Genomic DNA, 22,755 nt, shown 5'->3' with positions numbered 1-22,755 from the left:
CCAGCCCCCATCCTTACGTGCTTTCCAAGTCACCTCATTAAGGCAACAAAGGACTCTTTCAGGGCTCTCATCACTTAGGGAACTCCCAAGGGTTTTAGGAGCTCTGTACCAGAAACCAGAAAGGGGACAAAGATCAAATACACATATCTTGCCAATCACGGGTATATGGGAGGAGGGCCAGTGGAGGGAGAAGATGGTGGGCTGTGTTGGGGGCAGGGCTGGGTCCATCCCAGGCGCCACAACCTAGTCCAGGATCTTCCCGCCCGCCCGTAATCGTTTCCCAGATTTCCACCCAGCGCAAAGTCAACATTTACAACATCCTCCAGGAGATCATCCAGCAGGAGGGGGAGCTAGAGGATCAGGGCGTCCAGAGGCTGGTCGCCATCGCCTCCAAGGAGATGAGGGAGAGCCTGGAGGTAGTGAAGCCCTGGGTCCATCGGTGGCCTGCCCGCCTCCCCTGCCAGCCCAGGGGCTGAGATGTTGGTGGCCTGGGGTGGATGCAGGATTTAGTTCTGCACGGAGAACATCATGTGCAAAGGCCCTGAGGCAGGGAGAGGCTTGGCTTCTCTGGTCCAGTGACCTCGGGGGGCGGGGGGGGCAAGAAGAGGCGGAGCCTGAGCTGGAGCAGGTGTGGGGCAGGAGGGTTTTCATGGCAGCCCAGCGGGTGGTGGAGACACACGTCCCTCCCCCGTCCCCTGCAGGTGGAGGGCTACATGAAGGCAGAGGTGGCCAGTGACACCCTGGTGGCTTTGTCCCGCAACCACTTCAACTTGGTCATGTATGAGCTGCAGCACCACCTCAAGCCTCTCAACCTCACGGACGAATTCGTCATCGTCACCTTGGCGAAACTGGCCAATGGCAACGGTAGGCGCACGTGGGTCCTCAGCCCGGGGCGGCGGCGGGGTGGGGGGTGGGGGGTGTCTGGCCCCGCAGGCCGGCCTGGCGCTCCCTCCCGGTCACTGCCTCTCTCTTCTCTGACCAGCCCCATTTCTCTCTTTTCTAGTTTTTACATTTTTTTAAGTTTTCCTTTTGAGTCCAGCGTAATATCAGTTTCAGGAGGGTCATCCAGTCACCTGACGATTCCATGCATCGCCCAGTGCTCATCCCGACACAAGCTCTCCTTCATCCCTGTCTCCCGCTTCAACCATCCCCCCTCTTACCTTACCTTCCTCTGGCATTCCTTCTTTCCGTCTCCGCGTCTCCCTCAGCTGTCGAGATTCCGTGTTCCTGCCTCTCATTTCTGTCTCTTCATTCCTCTGCCGTTCTTTCTCCAGACCGCTCTCCCTCTCGGGCCCCGTTCTCTCGTGTTCGCCTCTCTTTTCCTTCTTATCCCCTCCCCCCCCCCCCATTCCACAAGCAGGTGCTGAGCTCCCACTGCACAGTGGCAGTGAGTACAATGCGCTCGGTCCCGCCTCCATAAAGGACGGTAAACAAGTAAACAAGAAAATCGGCCATCATCATATGAGATGACATGTGGTGTGACGAGAACAGCCTGGTGGCTGTTTGAGATCAGGAGGGAGGGGCCCTCACCTCTGTGGGGCCCTCACTGGGGTAGCGACATTTCAGCTGTGGCCCGAAAGGACGAGACGATGGTGAAGAACCAGATGCGGGAGGGCGTTCTGCACGGAGAACGTCACGTGCAAAGGCCCTGAGGCAGGGAAAGGCTCAGCTTCTCTGAAGGACTGAGAGGTCACTGTGGCTGTCGTTAGGGGGAGGGCAGATGGTGGAAAGTAGGGTTGGAGAGACTGGCAGGGCCTGGTGGGTGTGGTAGAGTCTGGACCTTACTTGAGAGCCCTGGAAAGCTGCAGGGTTGCCTTGTGACACGCAGGTTCCAGGAGGAACATTCTAGCTGTTGTGTGGGTGGAGAAGGGATGAGAGGTGTGTACGTGAGAGGCGATGGTGGCTGAGGCTGGGGCCAAGCTGGTGAGGGGTGCGCAGACGGGAGAGATGAATGAGGCTCCGACTGATGGCACTTGCTGATGAGTTCTGTGCTGGAGGTGAAGGAAAAAAAAGAGGAGCCAAGGAAGACTCCGAGCTTCAGGCGTGAGCAGCTGGCTGCCGGGCAGGTGCACTGAGTTCACATTCCTGTGGGACTTTCGAGGGGCGGGGTCAGGTGGCCAGCTGATGCGTGGATGCAGAGTCGGGTCCGAGGGCAGGTGTGGGGGGCCTTCCTCCCAGGGTCTTTGGCGTGTGGGTGGTGCTCAAAGCTGTCCACGCCCACAGATGCAGACAGAGGAGAGGAGGCGGGCAGAACCCAGCTCGGAGAAACCCGACGTCAGGAAGAGAGTTGGCAGGGAGACGGGGACAGGGTGGGGGTGGTGTGGAACCTGCGAGAAGGGCGGTGGCTCAGGAAGGGCCCGGGGGCCAGCGTGTCCCGTTTTGCAGGGGCTCTGGTCAGATGGGGCCGGGTGGGTGGAGAGAGTGGGGCGGGGGACAGGGGACTAGCTGCTCTGAGACGGCCGCTGGAGGGGCCAGGCTTGGAGGGGAGGGTGGCTCTGTCACCTGTTCCCTTTCCCCCAACAATGCCTCTTCTCTGCCCCCAGCGTCCCTCGGTTTCCTTCCTTTCTCTGCCCGCCTGTTGCCTTCTTCTGGTCTCTCTTTCTTGCTGCCTGTCTCCCTGTGTCTTTGTTCATCCAAGGACCTTGGTGGGACACGTAAAGAGCCAGGCATCTATCCAGGAGCCACGCTCAGTCTCCCCTCCCTGACTTTCTGCTCTGCCCGCTCCTCCCTATGGTTCTGTCTCCCCCTCCTCCTCCTCCTCCTCCTTCTGTCTCCCTGTCCCCTGTCTCCTTCCTTTCCTGCTTCCTCCCCCTTCGCTTGTTTCCGGTTTGTTCCTTTCACCTCCCACTGACTTCCACACTTTATCCTGTGGCCTCAGCCGCACGCCGGGCCCCGTGGGGGCGGGAGGTGGCAGGAAGCGGGCTTGTCCTCTGCCCTGTCCCTGCTGACCCGCCCCCGACTCCCTGCCACCTCTCGTCCCGCTGCACAGTGTTTGAATTCATGCCATACATGGGCATCACCCTGGCCACCATATTCACGATGCTGAGGCTCACCAATGAAGCCAAGATGTGCCAGGTGATCTGCAGTGGTACGTGCCTGGTGGGGCCCGCCGGTGGGGCCCGCCGGTGGGGCCCGGCCAGGGGGCTGGACGAGGGCCCCGGGCAAGCGGTTGGAGGGGTTTGCTGAACAGGAGGTAGGTTGTTCACTTATTCCCGAGCATTTGTCCAATCTCCTGCTTCGTGTGGCCCCGATCGGCTCTCTGGGGGGTGGGGGGACACAGGCGGTGGAACTGTGGCCGGTGCTTTCAAGGGAACACGGCTTAGCGGGAGGAAGTTGTCTCTGTGACTCGGTTTACCCGGTTCTGTTTCGAGCGTTTCAGGAGGACGACGGGATTTCACAGGAGAGGGAACCAGGGAACATGGCTCTATGTTGGGCCCGACCAGGGCTGGTCTCGGATGCTTTTTATGGTCTGATCTCCTTGCCCCAGGTTTTGATTTCTTAAGTGTTTCGGGGGGTCCCAAATCCCTGATACCTGAGAAGAATAAGACAAAATGTGCTCACTGCCCTCTGTGGGACAATCCTCGGGCTGTGAGTAAGGAGTCATATCCTACCCTTGACCCCTGTATGTGAATCTCAAGGACTGGGGTCTGGACACACCCGTAGGCTTAACAACCCCCCTCACACACAGGTAGAAAGCTGATAAAAATTGGAAGGCAGAGAGCACGGGCTGAAGAGAGGCATTTTCTAGGCTGTCTGAGGCCATCTCGCTCACCTGCTGGTTACAGAAGTGTGCCAACGCTTCTGGAGGGAGGTGGCCCGGGGAGACCTCGTCCGCTGCTGCCCCTCAGGGCTCACCGCCCCCACCCTGCTCCATAGCCATGGAGACCTTCTGTGAGACGGTCCAGTTTTACCTGCGGCATCTGGAGGACAGTGTGTACCCTGTGATGACGGAAGATCAGTTTGCCATGAAGCTCTTCCCGATGTATCGCTATTTCGTGACCGTGTGGCTAAGGAACCACAACCCTGAGGTGAGAAGCACCCCTCTCAAGGGGGTCCTGTGGTCCCCCCCCCAGGTCCTGGCTCCCCAGCCTGTGTGGCTAAGGAGGGCTGAGAGACCACTGGGTCCAGCCTCGTTCTCAGAACCCGGAGAGACGGTGACCTGAGGTCAGCAGGAGCTGACCTGCACGGGCCCTGGGGCCCCGGGGGGCCTGGCTTGAGAAAGACCCCAGGAGTTGCTGGAGGAGGGTCCCTGTTACGGTGCGTTTTACCTAGAGGGGCTGTGCCATAGGACCGGTTTACAAACAAGGAAACTCAGGCGCTCAGACGGGTTCTCCCAAGTGACAGAGCCGGGACTCGCAGGGACAGTCCGGGCTCGTCGCCTGCCCGTGGGGTCTCGGGTGGGGCCCCGGCTACTCCCAAGGCCCTCTCTGTCACGTGCCCTGGACTCTCCGGATGGGGTGACCTCACTGGGCCTCGCTGGGGCTCCTGGGCTCCTGTGGTAGGTGAAGCTGGGGGTCATCAAGTCCCTGAAGCCCATGCTGACCCTCCTCCTGCCCCACGACGACCTTCGGAATCAGTTGTACGACTACATCCCCCTGCTGCTGGCGGAATACCGGGGCGGCCTGGAGGCCCTGTTCATCACGCAGGTGAGAGGCTGCAGGCTTGGCTCCTCTGGGTCCCGCGTCGGCAGGGGAAGTGTCACCTGAGTAGAAGCCGGGGCTCCGCGCTCACTGGATTTTTGAGAAACAAACACTGCTGTTCCAGGTGGAAGGGACGAGGTCCCGAAGGGTCTTGGAGGCTGCGGTGAGGCTGCGTGTCAGTTTCCTGGGGCTGCCGTGGGAGAACCACAGGGCGGGCGTCTCCAAGTCACAGAAAGGCAGCCTCACGTTCCGGGGGCGCTCCTCCCGAAGGCCCTGGAGAGGAATCCTTTGGCTGCCTCTTCCGGCTTCCGGGGGCCCCCCGCGTTGCTCGGCTGCTGGCTGCAGCCTTCCGTCGTCCCCCTCTCTTCACGTGCTCTCTTGTCCATGTCCTCCCCTCTTCTTATAAGGACGCCAGTTGTTGGACTTCAGACCCATCTTAACTCCAGGACGGTGCATTTCATCTGAGGCCCTTGCCTCATGACATCTGGAAAGCCTCATTTTCTTTTTTCTTTTAATGTTGTTAATGTTTACTTTTGGGAGACACAGACAGAGCACGAGCGGGGGACAGACAGAGAGAGAGAGAGGGAGACGCAGAATCTGAAGCAGGCTCCAGGCTCCCGGCTGTCGGCACAGAGCCCGACGCGGGGCTCGAACTCACAAACCGTGAGATCATGACCTGAGCCGAAGCTGGACCCTTGACCGCCTGAGCCACCCAGGTGCCCCTGGAAAGCCTCATTTTCAAATAAAGTCACATTCTGAGGCTCCGGGTGCACATGAATTTTCGGGAGACCCTTTAACCCACAAAAGCCCGTAACCTGTGTGGGATGGAGCCTTGGCAGGGTTCTGAGTGAAGGCGTGACCTGGGCTGTGTCACTCACCTGCAGCAGAGGCGTGGTCCTCAGCTACAAAAGCAAAGAGCAGAAATTAATACGATAGATTTAGGGGGCCGTCCTTCGATCACTCTGGCTGAAGAATGAGATTCGCTGCCAGGTGGATAGGGGAGAAAGGGGAAGAGGGCCTTGAATGCCATGCTCAGGGGCTTAGCACAGCACTTTCCAAGCATCACTGTGCCTGGGAATAGCTTGGGGGCTTGTTGACAATGCAGGATCGGATTCATCAAATCTCAGGCTGCATCAAATGCAGCCTGAGAGACTGCATTTCTTTCTTTTTCTTTCTTTTTTCTTTTCATGAAATTTATTGTCGAATTGGTTTCCATACAATACCCAGTGCTCATCCCAACAGGTGCCCTCCTCAATGCCCATCACCCGCCCCCCATCAACCCTCAGTTTGTTCTCAGTATTTAAGAGTCTCTTATGGTTTGCCTCCTTCCCCCTCTGTAACTTTTTTTCGCCCTTCCCCTCCCCATGGTCTTCTGTTAAGTTTCTCAGGATCCACATAAGAGTGAAACCATATGGTATCTGTCTTTCTCTGTATGGCTTATTTCACTTAGCATCACACTCTCCAGTTCCATCCACGTTGCTACAAAAGGCCAGATTTCATTCTTTCTCATTGCCACGTAGTATTCCATTGTGTATATAAACCACAATTTCTTTATCCGTTCATCAGTTGATGGACTTTTAGGCTCTTTCCATAATTTGGCTATTGTTGAAAGTGCTGCTATAGACATTGGGGTACACGTGCCCCTATGCATCAGCACTCCTGTATCTCTTGGGGAAATTCCTAGCAGTGCTACTGCTGGGTCATGGGGTAGGTCTATTTTTAATTTTTTGAGGAACCTCCACACTGTTTTCCAGAGCGGCTGCACCAGTTTGCATTCCCACCAATGGTACAAGAGGGTCCCCGTTTCTCCACATCCTCTGCGTTTCTCGCCAGCTCCCAGGGGGGATGCTGATACCGCCGGCTGATGGGCCCCTCTGAGCCACAAGAGTCCAGAGTTCACTGACCCTGAATCATCGGCCCGTTCATTGCAGGTCTTGAGGCAGATCCTGGAAACGTCCGTCACCACCAACACCCCCGTCCCCCAAATGCAACTACACACCATTTTCACGGAACTGCACATCCAGGTGAGGCCGCGAGCTTGGCGGGGCACCAGCATTCTCGGGGTGCTGCCGTGGGGAGTGGGCGGTGGCGGGTGGTGTGGCTGTGGAGCCCCCATCTCGTTCATCTGGCTCCCGTATCCCACGGGGGCTGGGAGGCGTTGGGTGCCCACGCAGCTCTGCCACGGCCGGGCCGCCCCGTACTTGCATCCCGCCTCTGCTTGTCGTCTCACCACCCTCCCTGCACGCCCCCTCCCCAGGTGTGTGCCAAGGCTCCTGCCCAGCAGCAGTACAGCAGCCAAAACCTGGCGGAGATCGTACACTGCTTCATAGCCCTCGGTGAGGCTCCCCCAGGTCCTCTGTGAGCCTGATTGGGGGGGGGGAGTCCCTGCCCCCCCCGGGAGTCCCCGCCCCCCAGGGCTGCCTCCTCTGGCTCCATCTGTCTGGCCCAGGGGGCGTATGACTAAGGCAGCCTTCCCCCGTGCAGCCCGGTCCTACCCCAAGGAGCTGATGAAATTCTTCCTCGGTCAGATGGAGATGAGCCAAGAGGCCATCCGCGTGGGGACATTGACCCTGATTAGGGCAGTAGTGAGCGCAGCTGGTGAGCAGGACCAGGAGGTGGGGCGGGAGTCAGGGGAAGCGGGTCTCACACATATCTGGAACTCGGTCATTTCCTCTTTTGTTGACATCGCTGGCTGGGCCAAGGGGTCATGGCTGTCTGTTGCCTCGCATTTTCTGTGCTTGAACCTAACCAGCACCGTGACCCCCACCCCCAGCTGTGTCCGCAAACCCTGAATCCCGGCTTCCACCTGAGTCTGAATTTCCAACTTTTTTTTTTTTTAACGTTTATTCATTTCTTGATAGACAGAGCGTGAGTGGGGGAGGGGCAGAGAGAAGCAGGCTCTGGGCTCCGAGCTGTCAGCACAGCACAGAGCCCGACACGGGGCTCGAACTCACGGACCGTGAGATCATGACCTGAGCCGAAGTCGGATGCTTAACTAACCGACTGAGCCACCCAGGCACCCCTCCAACTTTTAATCTGAATCTTAGAACTACCCCCCCCAAAACTAAATCAAAGGCTTTATGTAAGGCCTAGTTATGTCATGTAGGCATAGCCCTAAAGCCCCACTGTCCCAATGCCCAATCATAGTCGAAACTCCTGATTCTGAATCCCTAAGCCCAAACTAGAACCCTGGCCCTGTTATCAAAAGGGAAATAATCTCCCCAGCTGAGGCAGCAGCTCAGACAGTGCCTCTGTGTGAACTGGGACAAGACATCCCTTGCTGGGAGCACGTGGCCCGGCAGGTTCATGATTTGGTGAGAAGAGCATGGCCACTCCTGTTCAGTCCTTCAGCTGAGTGCCCTGTGCAGTGCACAGACTGGGCAACTTTATATGAAGCACGTTCTGCTGACAGTGAAACTTCCTCTTAAAAAAAAATGCAGATTTATCTGATGGACAGAGATAATAATGACTAGAGTTGGCCTCACCATTTTTTTGTAAAAGGCCTGATAGTAAAAATACTTTCAGCTTTGTAGGCCATATGGTCTCTGTGACAGTTACTCAGCTGTGTAAAAGCAGTCATAAACTGCACAGTGGGGCTATGTTCCAATAAAACTTTATTTACAAAAATGGGCTTTGACCTGGATTTAGCCTGCGGGTTATACTTTGCTAATCCCTGTGCTAGAAAAAAAAAAAAAAGAAACTAGCTTCTTGTGTAAGTTGATAAAGCATTCTGGATGTTCAGTTGGTTAGGGACCAAAACTTGGGCTCAACAGTCCAGCTTCTTGACAATTGTCTGAAGGATATAATTGCCCGAAGGTAACTGGACAATGACGTTCATTACCACGTCGTGCATACAAGCAAAACATTAGAAACAACCTAAATGTTTTTCTATAGGGAATTTCTGGAATGAAGAATAGTATATACACATAGTGGAATATTACTCAACCTTAAGGGATATAGTCAATCTGTATTTTTTCATGGGAAAGAAGCCCTCTCTGTATTAAGGGTGATAGTATGGTGTGGGGGGTAGGGTGTTACATGATCTTGATTACTTGCAAGAAATCTATATGCTTAGCTTTGCCTGAGTGAGTGTAGAAGGACACAAACTGTTGAGCGGTTACCTTTTAGTTTAATTTCGCAATGAACACACATTATTCTTAAAATCAGAAAAAAAGTTTCTATTTTGCAGATAAAAACTCAAAATTGGAACCTGCTCTCTTAGTGCCTGGTTGCCCGCTACTTGTCCACCAGCATTGGCTTGTAGTAACATGTAGCCTTGTGTGTACCGTGAGCCCGAGCACCCGACTGCAATTCTGTCCACACTGGACCTCTCCGGAATCTTCTCACGGCTCTCTTACCTCTCTCTCTCTCTCTCTCTCTCTCTCTCTTTTGTTTAAGTTGATTTATTTATTTTGGCAGGGGGAGGGGCAGAGAGAGAGGGAGAGAGAGAATCCCAAGCAGGCTCCGTGCTGTCCGCACAGAGCTCACTGCGGGGCTCGATCCCACGACAGCGAGATCACGGCCTGAGCCGGTGTGAAGAGTCAGATGCTTAACCAACTGAGGCACCCAGGCGCCCCTCTTTCTTACCTCTGTCAATCTTCCTTCTCCCCCAATCGGCTGTCCGCAACTCTATGACTAACAAACCCTTCCAAAGCACTTCTTGTGTGCCGAGCGCTGTCATTACTGCTCACAGAAGCTCTGTGAGAGACGTACTGTTGTTATCCACATTTTAAAGGTAGGGAAACTGAGGCACAGGGGGCTGAGGAATTCACCTGCGGTCACATAGCTACGTTGTGGCAGACACAGGGTCTGAACCCAGGCAGCCTGGTACCAGAGCCCGGGCTCTGCCCTGCTGTGCTTAATGGTCGATGCGTGCCCACCGTGTGCCCAGCCCTCCATGTGCCCACCTGAAGGTGCTAAAGTGATAGTAGGTGGGGCTCTCACCTCAAGGAGGGTCCGGCTGGGTTCCATGAGAATCACAAAGCAGAGGCCAAGCTGTGAGGCATAAAAGCCATGCTCTCCCCTGGCACCGGGTGGGGTGGGACAGACATTGAGAGGACAGGGAGGTGGCCAGCGAGGCCTCTGAGGGAGGCGGCCCCGAGCCGCGGTGGGAGTCGGAGGCTCTCAGGAGGCGTGACGTGGACGAGCCAGCTGATGCCTGGCTCCTGGTAGAAGGTGGGGGGCAGGCCTGCTGCTCTGGGGGCCTCGCTGGGAGTCCCGGGCATCTCCTCAGAGCCCAGCTCTGAGGCCGGTGGCCCTCCAGGCTGGTGTTCCTCTTTCAGAGCCCAGAATGAATGTCAGGACCATCTACCTGGCCATCCGGGTGGTCAAGACCACCCTCTCTGACACCCGCTTCAAGGTAACGGGGGCAGACACCCGGAAGGGGATGGGGCTCGGGGCACTCTGAGGGGGCGGCGGAGGGAAGTCCGGTGGGCGGCCTTCGCTCCTCTCCAGCTCTGTGGGGAGGGCGGCCTGCTGGAGGCCCTTTGATGGAAAACCTAGCTTCCTGGCCAGCACCGAGTAGGGCTGGAGGAGTATGAGGCCCACGGGAGCAGGACCACAGCTCTCCTCAAGGACCTGGAGTTGCCTGATGAAGGGGCCCAGCCAGCACCCTGGACAGAGGAGAGGCTGGGTGAATCCTGCGTCATCCAGAGCTGCGTGGCCGCCTGAGGGTTTTGTGTAGCCTTTACTGCATTTGAAGAAAGCAACTTGAAATTCGAAAGACACACAGCTTGCACCCTCCAGATACAGGCCCCCAAAACCCCACAGTCCGGTCTCCACTGTAGCCACGGCCACCTTGGAATATAGCTTCAGTTCTGGTCGTGGGTCCAGGAGGGCGAGGGTCTAGAGGGCCTGGGGGGGGTGGGGTGGGATTTGGGCTGGAGATTTAGGCCGCGCTGTTCTCAAAATGTGGAGGCCATCAAGGGAAGAGAGAACAGGTTTGTTCTGTGCTGCCCCCACGTAGGGATTTGCGAATGTGAGCCCAAGCCTGGGCGGGCCCAGGATAAGAGTCAGGCTGTCCCCTCCAGGGCTGCCCGAGAAGGGAGTAGCCTGTCTAGAAGGGAGTGTGTTCCCTGTCTCTGGGAGGCTCAGATAGGGCTCCTGGGTGGGCCTGCTACAGATGGGCGCCCCTGGACGAGGCAGGGGGTGGGGGGCAGAGTGGGTGGTAGCCCCTGAGGCTCCTTCCTGCCCAGAGCACCCCCAATTCCTGGCCGTCTCAGATCACGGGATTCGGCGTCAGATGCTGAGCCCTTCTCCCTCGGAGCCCATCCCAGTCCCCGGCTTGTCTGCTGCCCGTCCCCACAGGTAAGGATGGCTATTCTCCGCATCATCGGCCAGTTGGCTCTGTCTGGCTACCAGGACAGGATCAGAGGCTGGGGCCTGAAGTACGTGTCTGTGCAGCTGACTCTATCCACCTATAAACTGGTGAGTGGCCCTGATATGTAGACCATGGCGCAGCCGGGCCTTGGAAGCGTCTGCCGAAGCACCGAGGCAAGAATCCACCCCGTGTATCTGTGCTCGAACCTGCGTGAGTCTGCGTTCATGACACAGGCACAGAGACGCAGTGAGCCGTAGGTAAAGGTGTGAGCAGTCACGCCAGGCAGGGAATCCAGAAAACCCTGGAGACCCGGTTCCGGGGCGTGGAGCCTCACGGGGGTGAGGAGGCCACACCGAAGTCTACAGGGCACCCGCCCGCGAGCAGGGACCCCTCGGTTCTGCCTTCCAGACAAATCGCCGGGAGAGCTTTTATCAGAGGGACCTGGAGGAGAAGATGGTCCACAAAGTCACCATGGACACCGTGCGGATCATAACCTCTTCCGTCAGTGGGATGACCAATGTGAGTGTGCACCCTGCAGCCGACAGCTTGACTTGTGTGGGTCCCACACCAGGCTCGGAGTGGAGGGGGCGGACAGGGCAATGACGCATGCCCAGAGCTCTCTGTTGTTTCTTCTCCCAGTCCCGCTGCCTGGGGGGCCCGGAGGGCCTCCATCTTCCCACCACCCGAGCTCTTGTCCTTGAAGGTCCAGTTCCAGAGCTGGGTCCTTGGTGGGAGCTTAGCCCCCCAGACACTAAGGCAGTGCTTGGCACCCAGAGGGCCTCAATAGGTATCCATTGGCTTATTGCCAGAAATGTGTCTATCACCTTAAAGCCCCTGCAGCCCTGGTGTTCGTGTGTGTGTGTGTGTGTGTGTGTGTGTGTAGATATGATTTTAATTGTTTAATTGCACAAGCATCCAGTGAGTTCCTAGCACGTGAAGACACGAAGGCTTATACTGCGAGGGCTCCGTGTAACCCCAAGGAGGTCACAAGCTTAAGAGGGAAACAAGGGTGTCAACTTTTCATTGCGATACAGTGTGATTTGGCAAAAAGTAGGAAAAAATTTACCATGATAGCATCAGGAGGGAATCCTTGTCCACTCCGTGAGACTCTGGGCTGGACGCTCCCTGGCCGGGGGCAGCTTATCTGAATAACAGAGAGAGTGAGAAGATTCATGGTGGCTACAGCCCAGGGAGCACCTGCTTAGAGCCAGTCCTGGACTCACAGGCCGGCACCGTGGGGCGGGCCTGACGGATCTCGTGTGGCCACGGATGCCGCCGCCGATCCTGCCCCTCTGCCCCCAACCCAGGAGTTCTGGCTGCGGCTCCTGTGCTACATCATGGAGACAGATCACACCGAGGCCTTGACTCCCATCTGCATCAGTCTCACAAACCTGGCGGAACGCCAGCCGCACACCAAGGATGTGGAGGCCAGCGTGGCCAGCAAGAGCAGGCACGGTGGGCAGCGTCCCTGCGCTGGCTGGGGGGCTTGGGCGGGCCGGTCACTCCGTGTCTCCGAGTGTGTCCTCTCCCCGTTTTCCAGGAAGCGTCTAGGAGTCCAAACAGCCAGGCCGGAGGCCCTTAGCATATCTGAGGAGGGGTTGAAATGGAGCCAGCTTCCTTTGGCGGGTCATTCCTCACATCCCTTCCCCCTGCACCCCTCCCAGGACCTCACCCATGGAGGCTCAGGCTTTCTCCACATGTGACTTGTCTGGGTCCCATGGGAGTCGTCTGTAACCCCAGTGCAGCACTGTCCATGTCAGACTCTCCAAGAAGTGACTGGCCCCACCTAAGGGTGGAGTGACACTGCTCTTCCAAGGGGGCTGTTCTCGTGGGGCTGGGGCTTTGCTGGATGGGCGTTGCTGGTGGTGGGTGTGATTTTAGGAGCCCTTTAGGAGCCAGGGATGGCAAATGGTGAAGGGTCTTCTTCATGACCTCCCCTGGGCTCTGGACTAGTTGCCCCCGCCCCCGATGTCTTCTAAGCCCCAGCGCAAAGCGCAATTCTCCCTTCTTCCTAGGATCAACCAATTAAAATGATGTTATTTATGGACCTATCACTGGTCCCTGTGCCAACCCATCCTCTGTTCTGGGGGCAATGGGAAGGTTCAGGAAAGTACCTTCTAGGGCAAAGCCCTTCTCAGGGGCACAGGGGCATGGGAGCATGGGGTGTGTCCCAGTATCAGCCGGGCAGCTTCAGCAGGGTCACATCTCCTTCTTCCTCAGTGGATCTGCCCGCGCCCCAGAAACTGCTAGCCCGTCTCCTGGTGAGTGGCTCACCCAGGCTGTGCCCTGGGCAGACTGAGGCCAGGGCCCGTGGCATCTCTCTCTTGAAAGCCCCCCCAAGGGAGGAGGGAGCTAGACACTTGGCAGGACAGAGCTTTCCGGGTCCCTTTGATTCCTCTTGGGTACATGTGGCAGGGGCTGTGTGCTCGGATGCCCAGGAACCTGGTGGGAACGTGCTCCCACATTCCTCTGCTCAGCCTCTGAGCAGCCCCAGCACATCCCCAGGACACTGCCAAGGGCCCACCTGCCCCTGGGGGCCTTGCACGCACGCGTTCTGCTCCTTATGTTGACTCTGGGCATTAATCCACGCTCTGCAGAATCCTGGGGTGGGGAGAAAGCCCATGATCTCGCCCCTCTTCTTTCTGGGAACAAAGTGCCTGGGTGGGGGGCTGCCCTGCCCCACTGGCATCTGGGCGTCCCCCACCCAGGTGCTGATGTCATCCCCCTACAAGGGGGAGGGCCGTGGGATAGCCATGCTCAACCTCCTAAGGACCCTGAGCCGGAGCATCGCGCCCGCCATGGCTGACATGTGGGAGCTGGAGATCCCGCTGCTGGTCAAGTACCTGGAAGGTGAGGCGTCCGGGGGCCCCCTCCCCGCGTGCCTGCTGGCGTACTAATCACCTGGCTTGAAGTGGGGAGGGGACGACAGCATGTGCTGAGCCCATCCGTGGAGGGCTTCGAGTGCCTGACCCACGAAGGGGTCCCCAGAAGGAAGCAGCGGGAGAAAGTAGCACAGGTGGGCCTTCTTTCTGCAGAACATACTGAGTTTACTTGGAATCAGAAGACCTGGGAGGACAAGCTAATTCAGGTGAGGACATGATCCAGCTTGCTGAGGTCGAGCCGGGAGAAAGGGGAAGGGTGCACGGGAGGGCCCTCGGTGGGGTCGGCATGGGGAGTTTAGGAGTCCTTGGAGGACACATTCTCCTTCTGTCCGAGAAGACTTGGGGAGCACCAGGCACGTCCAAGGCTGTGTCTGCAAGCAGGGGAGAACAGAGAGCCTTCCAACTTGGGGAACCGTGTGTTCAGGAAAGCAGCACGGGGTGACCCTCCTCCCTCCAGCATCAAAGCCACAGCTGTTCCCCAGGCTCACGGGATCAGGGTTTGAAGGGTCGAGCAGTCTGGAGATTGGGGAAGGGGGCCAGAGAGGGTGAGTCACCACTCAAGGTCACACAGCCCTCCCGCAGCCTGGGAGAGGACAGGACTGGGGTCCTTGGGCACCGCCCACCTACATCTTCTGTCTCCTCAGTTTCTGAGAAACTCCCTTAAGAAGACTCGAGGTTCCAACTGGAGCTTGCGTCTGAGCAAAGAGCTGAACAACCAGATCGAAAGTTTTGACAGCCCCTCCCTGGAGAAGGTTTGTCCTCACAGCATCAAGACAGTTCAGACAGGGAGGGGACACCAGGGACAGTGGGATGGAGTCCCGCCCTGTGGGTGAGCCCAGCTGTCCCTGCAGCTGTCCACAGGGTTCTGGGAGGAGAGGTGGGTGGCTTAAGTCAGTGGGTTTTTGTTTCTTGCTGTGTGTTGTTTTTCTTTAAAAGCCTGCATTGCTGAAGCTGGGGCCTCCTCTCCAGTCGCCATCTTCCCCACCCTTCATTTCACTTTCCACCTGAAGGGGTCTCCTAGCAGAGTCCAACAGGCAAGGGCTGAGATGTGTGAGCAGGTTTTGGGAAATAGTGAAAATGGTGAGGGTGACATTGAGCCACGGAAGGCTAAAGGGGTGGCTGAATTCTAGCTCGGCTGTGAAGAAGATGAGGCCGGGAGGGGGACAAAGGAAGAAAGAGTGGGCAGGCTGGGTTTAGAGCTGGACTCACAACTGTCCCCACCCCCACTGGTAGATTGCCGGATGTTATTCCACACATCCGACTCATCCAGCTACTGGCTCATGACCATGTATGTGTATTTTGTTGTAAAAAGGTTTTTACAAAACTGTGAACATAGTTGAGAGAAATCAGAGAAGGTCTCAATCAACAGAGAGGATCCCGTGTTCATGGCCTGGAAGATGAGATAGTTAAGATGGCACACTCCCCAAATCTATCTACATGTTCATTGTGATTCCTGTCATAAACCCAGCTGGCTTTTCTTTTTTCTTTTCTTTTCTTTTCTTTTCTTTTCTTTTCTTTTCTTTTCTTTTCTTTTCCTTTCTTTTCTTCTCTTCTCTTCTCTTTTCTTTTCTTTTACTTTTCTCTTCTTTTCTCTTTTCTTTCTTTCTTTTTCTTTTTTCTTTTCTTTCTTCTTTCTTTCTTTCTTTCTTTCTTTCTTTCTTTCTTTCTTTCCTTCTTTCCTTCTTCTTTCTTTCTTCAGAGATTGACAAGCTACTCCTAAAAGTCATGTGGGAATACAGGGGGCCCAGAATAGCCAACATAATTATGATTAAAAGAAAGACAAAAGCTGGAGGGCTCAAATGTTGCAATTTCAACACTTCTTACACACCACTGCAGTGAACAAGACAATGCAGTGCTGGCATAAGGATGGGCAGACAGAGTGAGGTAATAGAATCGAGAGTGTAGAAATAAACCTTATTTACTGTCAACTGATTTTGGGCACGGCCTTCTTAGATAGATACACTAAAGGCCCAAGTGATGACAGAAAAATAGATTAAGTCGGACATCATCAGAACTAAAAACTCTTATGTTGAAAATCAAACCATCAAGAAAGTGCAAAGACAGCCCCAAGAATGAAAGAAAATATTTTCAGATTAAGTTCTTAATAAGGGATTTGTATCTAGGATATATAAAGAACTCTTATAACTCAATAACAAAAAGACAGGCCAGTTTAGAAATGGGCGAATGATATGAACAGACATGTCTTCAAAGAAGGTACATGCAGAGTGAATAAGTATGTGAAAAAATGCTCGAGATTATTCCCATTAGGGAAAACACAAGTCAAAACCATAAGGACATACTACTTCACACCCACTCGGATGACTATAAGAAAAAAGACAGACAACAAGAAGCATTGGTAAGAATGTGGAGAGATTTGAACACTCAAATATTGTTGGTATGAATGGAAAATGGGGCAGCGGCTCTGAAAACCTGTCTGTCATTTCCTTGAAATGTTAAATATAGGGTTACCATATGACCTAGGAATTCTACTCCTAGTTGTACATGCTCAGGAGAAGTGGAAACATACATGCGCACAAAAACTATACATAAATGTTCATAGTGTGATTCATACAGCCAACCACAGAAGCAACCCAAATGTCCACTAGTGGGTGAAAGAAAAAACAAAACATGGTCTATCCATACAATGGAATGTTGTTCATCTATTAAAAGGAATGAAGTACTGATTTATGGTACAGAAAGGATGACCCTTGAAGACATTATGCTAAGTGACAGAAGCCAGATGCAAAGGAATGCAAGTGACCACATATTATATGATCCTGTTTACTTGAAATGTCCAGAATAGGCATCTTTTTAGGGATGGAAAGTAGATCTGTGGTTTCCAGAAGCTGCAGGGAATGTCCAGCGATGCTAATGGGCAAGGGATTTTCTTTGGGGGGGGGGGTGACAAAAATGTTCTAAATTTAGATTGTGATGATAGTTACCCAACTTTGTGAATGTACTGTTAAATTTGTAAACCTTAAATGGGTTGATTTTATGGTATGTGGATTATATCTCAATGAAGATGTCTGAGAAAAGGTTTTACAGGTGTCAGCCAAAAATTATGTTTATCCAAATAGCCTTTGTAGGGGCGTATGTAAAATAACAAAAAACAAGTGTATCTTACAGATAGTCTTCTATAGCTAAACATAAATTTGCAGGTGTAAGGTCTTATCTGATGTCAATTTAAGGGCAGATATCCTTTTTATTAAAAAATTTTTTTAATGTTTATTTATTTTTGAGAGAGATAGACAGAGCATGAGTGGGGGAGGGGCAGAGCGAGAGGGAGACACAGAATCTGACGCAGGCTTCAGGCTCTGAGCTGTCGGCACAGAGCCCAAGCCGGGGCTCGAACCCACGGACTGCGAGATCATGACCTGAGCCGAATTCAGATGCTTAACCGACTGAGTGCCCCAGACGCCCCAGACCAGGCTTGATTTTATATCCTGGTTGTACCCCTCCCCACCTGGTTTTTCATCTCCCCGAACAGCAACTGCATTTACAGTCTAGAGATGCTGTGTGGGTTAAATGAAATAATGCGTGTTTGTTTTTGTTATTTTTCCAAGCACACACACAAAACTCTTACAAATACAAGAGAAAACAGGAGAAATGAGCCACCAAGACAGGGGGAAAGAATACAGACAGGGATTCAGGGACTGGATCGTGAGAATGTGCAAAGGTGATCAGCACGGCTAATAATCAAAGAAATGCAAGAAAACGTGGATGGTCTGCCTCTCACTGGTAACGTCCTGTGTGACAGAGGGATGTGGGGAAATCGGTGTTCTTAGATTGGTTAGTGTGAGTTGAAACCGGTTCGACTTCCATAGGAGGGAAATTTGGTCCCCACTATTTGTAATACGCTTGCCCGCAAACAGTCCGACGCTCCAGGATAACCTCGATGTTTATTTCAAAGAACGTACGAAATGCATAGATATCTGTGCATTAGGGAAAGAAATCTAGAGTGTTACGTAGGGAGCTCTCCACGGCAGTAACCCCTGGAGGGTGGAGTAGAGAGGCTCGAAGCTCCCTCTGTTCCTGTGCCTTTCCAGGGCTTTCTGTATCGGGCCCTGGGTTTCACACTGGCCACAGGCCTGGAGGCCGACAAGGTAGAGACATTGCTGCTGGAGCTGCTGTACAAGACAGACTATGGCAACGACTTTGACAGGGAGGTGAGGGTGCCCTGCGGCCCCACTCCCATCCACCAGACCCCTCTGGTCCCTCGGGGATATGCGCACATGCGTGAAAGCTTGTGTGTGCATGAGCATGCATGCATATGTGTACTGGTGTGTGTGTGTGTGTGTGTGTGTGTGTGTGTGTCTGTGTGTGCATAGGGGCGTCCATGCGTGTGCTTGTGTGTGTGTGTACGTGTGGGGGGCTCCTCCTCTGGCCGCTGCCCGCTGCCCTCATCCCCGCTGGCTGTGTCTGCCCGCAGGGCGTGATTCTGTGCTTTGGCCTGTGTGCCCGTGGCCAGGTGAAGACAGTGCTGAATGTGCTCCATGACTTTGAGGAGAGGATCCAGGAGTCGGAACAGTCCTGGCAGATCGGGGCTTGGCGGGTAAGACACCCTCGCTCCACAGTCAAGTCTCTGGGGGTCGCATAGACCAGTGCTTTCAGCACCAGCCAAGGTACCTGCTAGATCTCAGTAGCAAACTCCCCCCGGTATCACCTGTCCCCGAAATGACTGAGATCCGGAGGCCTCCCCCCAACAAAGCTTTTCAGGGTGCGTCCTTTCAGGGCCCAGATATTACAAAGGAGCGCTAGCCCACCGTGGGCTCCGCAGAGCAGCACTGGGTGCTGATGGGAATTCAGAGTCCCAGGCCTCACCCACACCCACTGGACCTGAAGAGGCTGCTCAGGTAGCACTCAGTGTAGGTACTTTCCACGGGTCAATGGCACCGGGGTGCAGGGCGATCATGCCCGCCGTCATATAGGAGAGAGCACTGAAGCTTGTCCAAAAGCATGCAGACGGCCACTGAGCCGAGAAGCCAGGAGCCAGGCCAAGGGAGCCTATGGGCCGACCGCTCGAGGGGGCCCCTCTGCCGCAGGGTCACAGGTTGGCTGAGGCCCCAGTGGGCTACCATCCAGAGTCACCGATGCCTCAGGCTTTGGCCTTGACCCAGGACCCTCGCCCCGGGCGTCTGGTAGTTTGGATGGAGACAATCAGGAGCATCCCAGGCTCCTGCCCCAGCTTCTCCACAAAGCGGGATCTGAGATGTGGATTCGTATCTGAGGCCTGGCAGGGCACGGGCAGCCCTGCGCGCCCTCCGTGGTGGGTTCGGTGGCCTGTAGCACCTCATCCCGGCATCACGACAGCCCCTGGCCCAGAGCGGGGCCTGGCAAGGAGTAGGAGCTCAGTAAGGTGTGTTGAACGGATGAGTGAATGAATGAGCGGTTCAAGATATCAGTGGAAGCGCCTTCTGCTGACTCAGTGGCTCCTTTGGTCATGTGACTGGAGACTGTCCACATGCAGCTGGGGTGGCCACTGAACCCCGACACCCCCTCTCCTCCCCTCCCCCCCCCCCCCCCCCCGCCGGTGTTCTTCCTCTTCTGGCTGGGCTCGCAGAAGGACCATCCCTGGAGGCGGGAGACGGTGAAGGGCGCCCTCATGGTCATGTACAGCTGCGTGGCCTCGTACTGCCATCCCCAGATGCTCCTCACCCACGTGGACACCCCCATCACCGCTAAGATCATTCACCACTTCTCCAGCAGCTGCCAGGTAACCCCGGGAGGCCGCACCCCCCACCCAGAGCTGGGCTGGCAGAGAGCCACCTGCCTTGTAATCCGAGCACCCCGCCCCCCACCCCAAGTAGGCACCAGGAGTCTCACCTGACACCCAGCTTTGGGGAAGCTCATTTTTTCAAACTGGGTGTTCTCGGCTCCAGGGGGAGGTGGGGGACAGCCTTCCCCACCGCAGTGCCAAGTGGGTAGTTATGGGTCCCGGAAGTCACGGGACAGGTGCCCCCTCTTCCCGGCCTCGCTCTCTCCCTCAGCCCTCGCCTCTGCCCCCTCCCCTCCCGGCATCTGACCCAAGACAAGGAGTGGGGTCTTCAGGGATGTAGAGAGGCTCGCTACTTTCTTGGAATGGCAAGGAGGGGGAAGCACAGAAGGGAGCAAAAGCTATTTCGTTATTGTTTCTGAAGTTGTGGCAAGATACGCATAACAGACAATTTGCCATCGTCATCATTTTTAAGGTGTGCAGTTGGGGGGCGTTAAGTACATTCACATCATTGTGCAGCCGAGTCCACCAGCCCTCTCCAGAGTTCTTTGTCCCGTAAAACGGCCACTCTGGGCCCGCTGAACACGTGCCCACGTCCCCTCTCCCCAGCCCCTGGCAACGCCCGTCCCACTCTCCGTCTCTCTGAAGTGACACCCACAAGCGTCGCGTTTGACTGGGATCTCACACACAGGTTGCCTTTTTGTGGCTGGCTTATCTCACTCAGCCTCAGGTCCTCAAGGCTCGCCCATGCCGTAAAGGCGAAAACGATTTTTATCTCAACTTACGCTGTCTCTTGGGCGACACGCGGGGCACGGTGCCCCTGGCCGGTGAATGGTGTGAGCTGACCGGCATTGCTGTTCTTAGGGGGGTTGAGGGAGGTGGCGTTTTCAGAACGCTGTGCCTTGTCCGGCACCTGGCTGGCACCCTGGCCTTGTGGCAGAAGCTCGGGCAAGGCGGCCGAGGGACAGAACGAGGCCTGCCATCTCTCGGGGTGCCCTTGACTCTGCCTCTTACTTGGCGCAGAGGAAGGAGTGCCCTCATGCCGTGGCGGGGTCCTTATGAGAGCTGTGGCTTGGGCAGCCTGAGTCTTTGGGCTCACTCCCGACGTGCTACCTCCTTTCCTTCTTCTTGGTCTGGGCGCAGGACATCTGTCTCAAAATGGCCTTCCTGAAGAGTGTGGTGCAGGTCACCGATGCCATCGGGAACATCAAGGAGCTGGAGGACTTTGAATTTGCCCAAAAGATGAGCCTCACTGGCATTATAATAGTAAGTCGGGTGAGAGGCGTCCTTGCTCCCGGGTGGTTTTGGGGTCTGACTGCTGACCGGCTTCTCCTCGCTCAGAGGTTTTCAGGGTCCCCAGGGGCATCTGAGGGACAAGGGGGCCGTGGGGGTCACTGAAGCCCCTCCCCGTCTCAGTTCCGCTCCCAGCCAACCGTAGGAGTTCCGAGTACAATATCTGTCTATCTGACAAAGGGTTTGATGGCCAGGGAGCCTGTGGTGCCCGGAAGCGGCTGGTTCAAGGCCGGGAGACAGAGGGCCCCCGGGTCTGCCCCGTGGTGGCCCCGTGTGTTTCTCCACAGGGGGGACCTAGATTCGGCCGCAGGCAGGTCTTAAAGCTCTTTTTTTTGCACAGAACTTCAGTAAGATCTAGAAAATGTCAACTGCCTAAAGGCAAGAAGCCGCGACAGAGGCTGATAGAGTTGTGGGAGCCACAGCCCTTCAGCCCCAGACCTCCCCACTCCCTCACGATGCCCTGGGCCCCTGGAAAGCACCGCAGCTGCTTTGGAAGCTGTGCCCGAGGGAAGTGACGTGGGGTGGAACAGGAGGCCCCGAGAAGGAAATGAGCACGCGTGCTCCCGCTCTGGGCCGGCAGCGGTCCGTGTGTCATTTCACGCTAGCCGGGCACTGTTTTACACGTGACGGCTCAGGCGGGGGAAGCAGTTTGCCCAGGGACGCACGGCGAGCAGGTGGCGGGCCTGAGCGAGAAGCTCCGGTCTGTCTGGAGCCCCCCTGCTTCTCACACCAGATTTTGCTGCCTCCCCGAAAATGCTAAAAGGCCACGTGATCCTGAAAAGAGCCAACGTGGTATGGGTGTCCACACCCCACAAAGTGCCAGGCCTTGGACACTAGCCCCCCACACTCACTGTCCTCTCTGGTGGGCTCTGGGTGGCTCATTCACCGCCCTGCTGTGCCGGGCAGGCCACCATCAAGGCGGAACCCACCGACAGCCTGGTTTCTCCTGTGCGGACCATGGCGATAGAGGCCCTCTCGCACCTGAGGTGAGCTGGGCCCCTGTTCCGGCCCGGGTGTCTCCGTGGGGAGAGGCAAAGTCCAAGACCACCCCTCAGTGTTCCTTGGGGGGCCACACCCACTTTGCCTCCCTGCCTCTGCAGCAGGGGTCTCGGGCAGCAGCCCTGGGGCGCTGGGCCATCTGGTTGGGTTGGGTGGGGTCAAGGAATTCATTTACTGATACGGTACTGATGCAGTTAATACAAAGTAATATAATACCTGAGGTTTGCCTCCTGGAGCCGTCCATTCACTGGTGGGGAAGTAGGGAAGAGGAAGAAGTTATGGAACATCAGTGGTTAGAGTGGCCGGTGGTCTCTGGGAATTCTGCACCCGTCGGGGCAGATGCACTGTTTAGTCTCATAACCACCTGTTGCCTGAAGTGGCAGCACGTAGGCAGATTTGAAATAAATTTCACACACATGTCTTTGGGGACTCGGAGGTAAGATGAACACATGCAGAAGGAATCATGGGTCAGAGCTGAGTATTTGTGGGTGAACAGCAATAACAACAACAACAACAACAAAAATCTGAAGCCAGAAGAAGAAAGGGCTATGAACAGGATGCAATTCTGTTGATACAACAGGGGAGATCAGAAGGCATTGGCATCTGGCTTTTGACCTGGGCTTACACAAAAGAAGACGATCTGGGTAGGAGCTGGAGGTCCCGGCAGGGTGAAATATAGGACCCCTTTGGGGGGCAGTAGTTTAAAGTTAAAATGGCATGGCGGCTCCCAACCAGGGAGGCACAATAGAGCCAGCTGGGGACCTGTGAACAATACCGATATCCTGGCCCCACCTCAGACCTTTACATAAGGATCCCTAGAGCCTGGTTGTGGCCCTTGGGTACCTCAGAGCTTCTCCAAGTAATGCTAGTGAGCACCTAGGCTTGGGAACTATTGATGAAGGGGTAGGA

At 55.5% G+C, this 22,755-nt stretch overlaps 1 protein-coding gene and 1 long non-coding RNA gene across 4 annotated transcripts in view; one reads left to right on the top strand and one right to left on the bottom strand.

The window, feature by feature from the left end:
- The window catches only part of MROH2A (maestro heat like repeat family member 2A), a 44,927-nt gene that overhangs the window by 5,794 nt on the left and 16,378 nt on the right, over nucleotides 1-22,755 (top strand). For all 3 annotated transcript variants that reach the window (XM_053903501.1, XM_053903492.1, XM_053903503.1), the window contains exons 4-24: nucleotides 285-416; nucleotides 702-864; nucleotides 2,990-3,088; nucleotides 3,877-4,028; nucleotides 4,503-4,646; nucleotides 6,572-6,664; nucleotides 6,898-6,976; nucleotides 7,125-7,238; nucleotides 9,923-9,999; nucleotides 10,947-11,066; nucleotides 11,368-11,478; nucleotides 12,267-12,414; nucleotides 13,180-13,220; nucleotides 13,668-13,809; nucleotides 13,995-14,047; nucleotides 14,486-14,593; nucleotides 17,888-18,007; nucleotides 18,271-18,393; nucleotides 19,402-19,554; nucleotides 20,698-20,820; nucleotides 21,754-21,833. In XM_053903501.1, the coding sequence (XP_053759476.1) occupies nucleotides 285-416; nucleotides 702-864; nucleotides 2,990-3,088; nucleotides 3,877-4,028; nucleotides 4,503-4,646; nucleotides 6,572-6,664; nucleotides 6,898-6,976; nucleotides 7,125-7,238; nucleotides 9,923-9,999; nucleotides 10,947-11,066; nucleotides 11,368-11,478; nucleotides 12,267-12,414; nucleotides 13,180-13,220; nucleotides 13,668-13,809; nucleotides 13,995-14,047; nucleotides 14,486-14,593; nucleotides 17,888-18,007; nucleotides 18,271-18,393; nucleotides 19,402-19,554; nucleotides 20,698-20,820; nucleotides 21,754-21,833 (2,375 nt within the window). The remainder of the gene's footprint in view (nucleotides 1-284; nucleotides 417-701; nucleotides 865-2,989; nucleotides 3,089-3,876; nucleotides 4,029-4,502; nucleotides 4,647-6,571; nucleotides 6,665-6,897; nucleotides 6,977-7,124; nucleotides 7,239-9,922; nucleotides 10,000-10,946; nucleotides 11,067-11,367; nucleotides 11,479-12,266; nucleotides 12,415-13,179; nucleotides 13,221-13,667; nucleotides 13,810-13,994; nucleotides 14,048-14,485; nucleotides 14,594-17,887; nucleotides 18,008-18,270; nucleotides 18,394-19,401; nucleotides 19,555-20,697; nucleotides 20,821-21,753; nucleotides 21,834-22,755) is intronic.
- LOC109264876 (uncharacterized) lies at nucleotides 1,438-3,109 on the bottom strand. The gene is made up of 3 exons (XR_002078907.2): nucleotides 3,054-3,109; nucleotides 2,503-2,641; nucleotides 1,438-1,991 (listed from the first exon to the last, which is right to left on the bottom strand). It is a non-coding gene; the product is annotated as an uncharacterized LOC109264876 (long non-coding RNA).

Source organism: Panthera pardus, unplaced genomic scaffold (genome assembly GCF_024362965.1).
Source record: "Panthera pardus isolate Hobbes unplaced genomic scaffold, ASM2436296v1 HiC_scaffold_10, whole genome shotgun sequence".
Taxonomy (NCBI): Eukaryota; Metazoa; Chordata; class Mammalia; order Carnivora; family Felidae; genus Panthera; species Panthera pardus.
The sequence above is the reverse complement of the archived record's forward strand: the minus strand, read 5'-3'. Positions and strand labels throughout refer to the sequence as shown.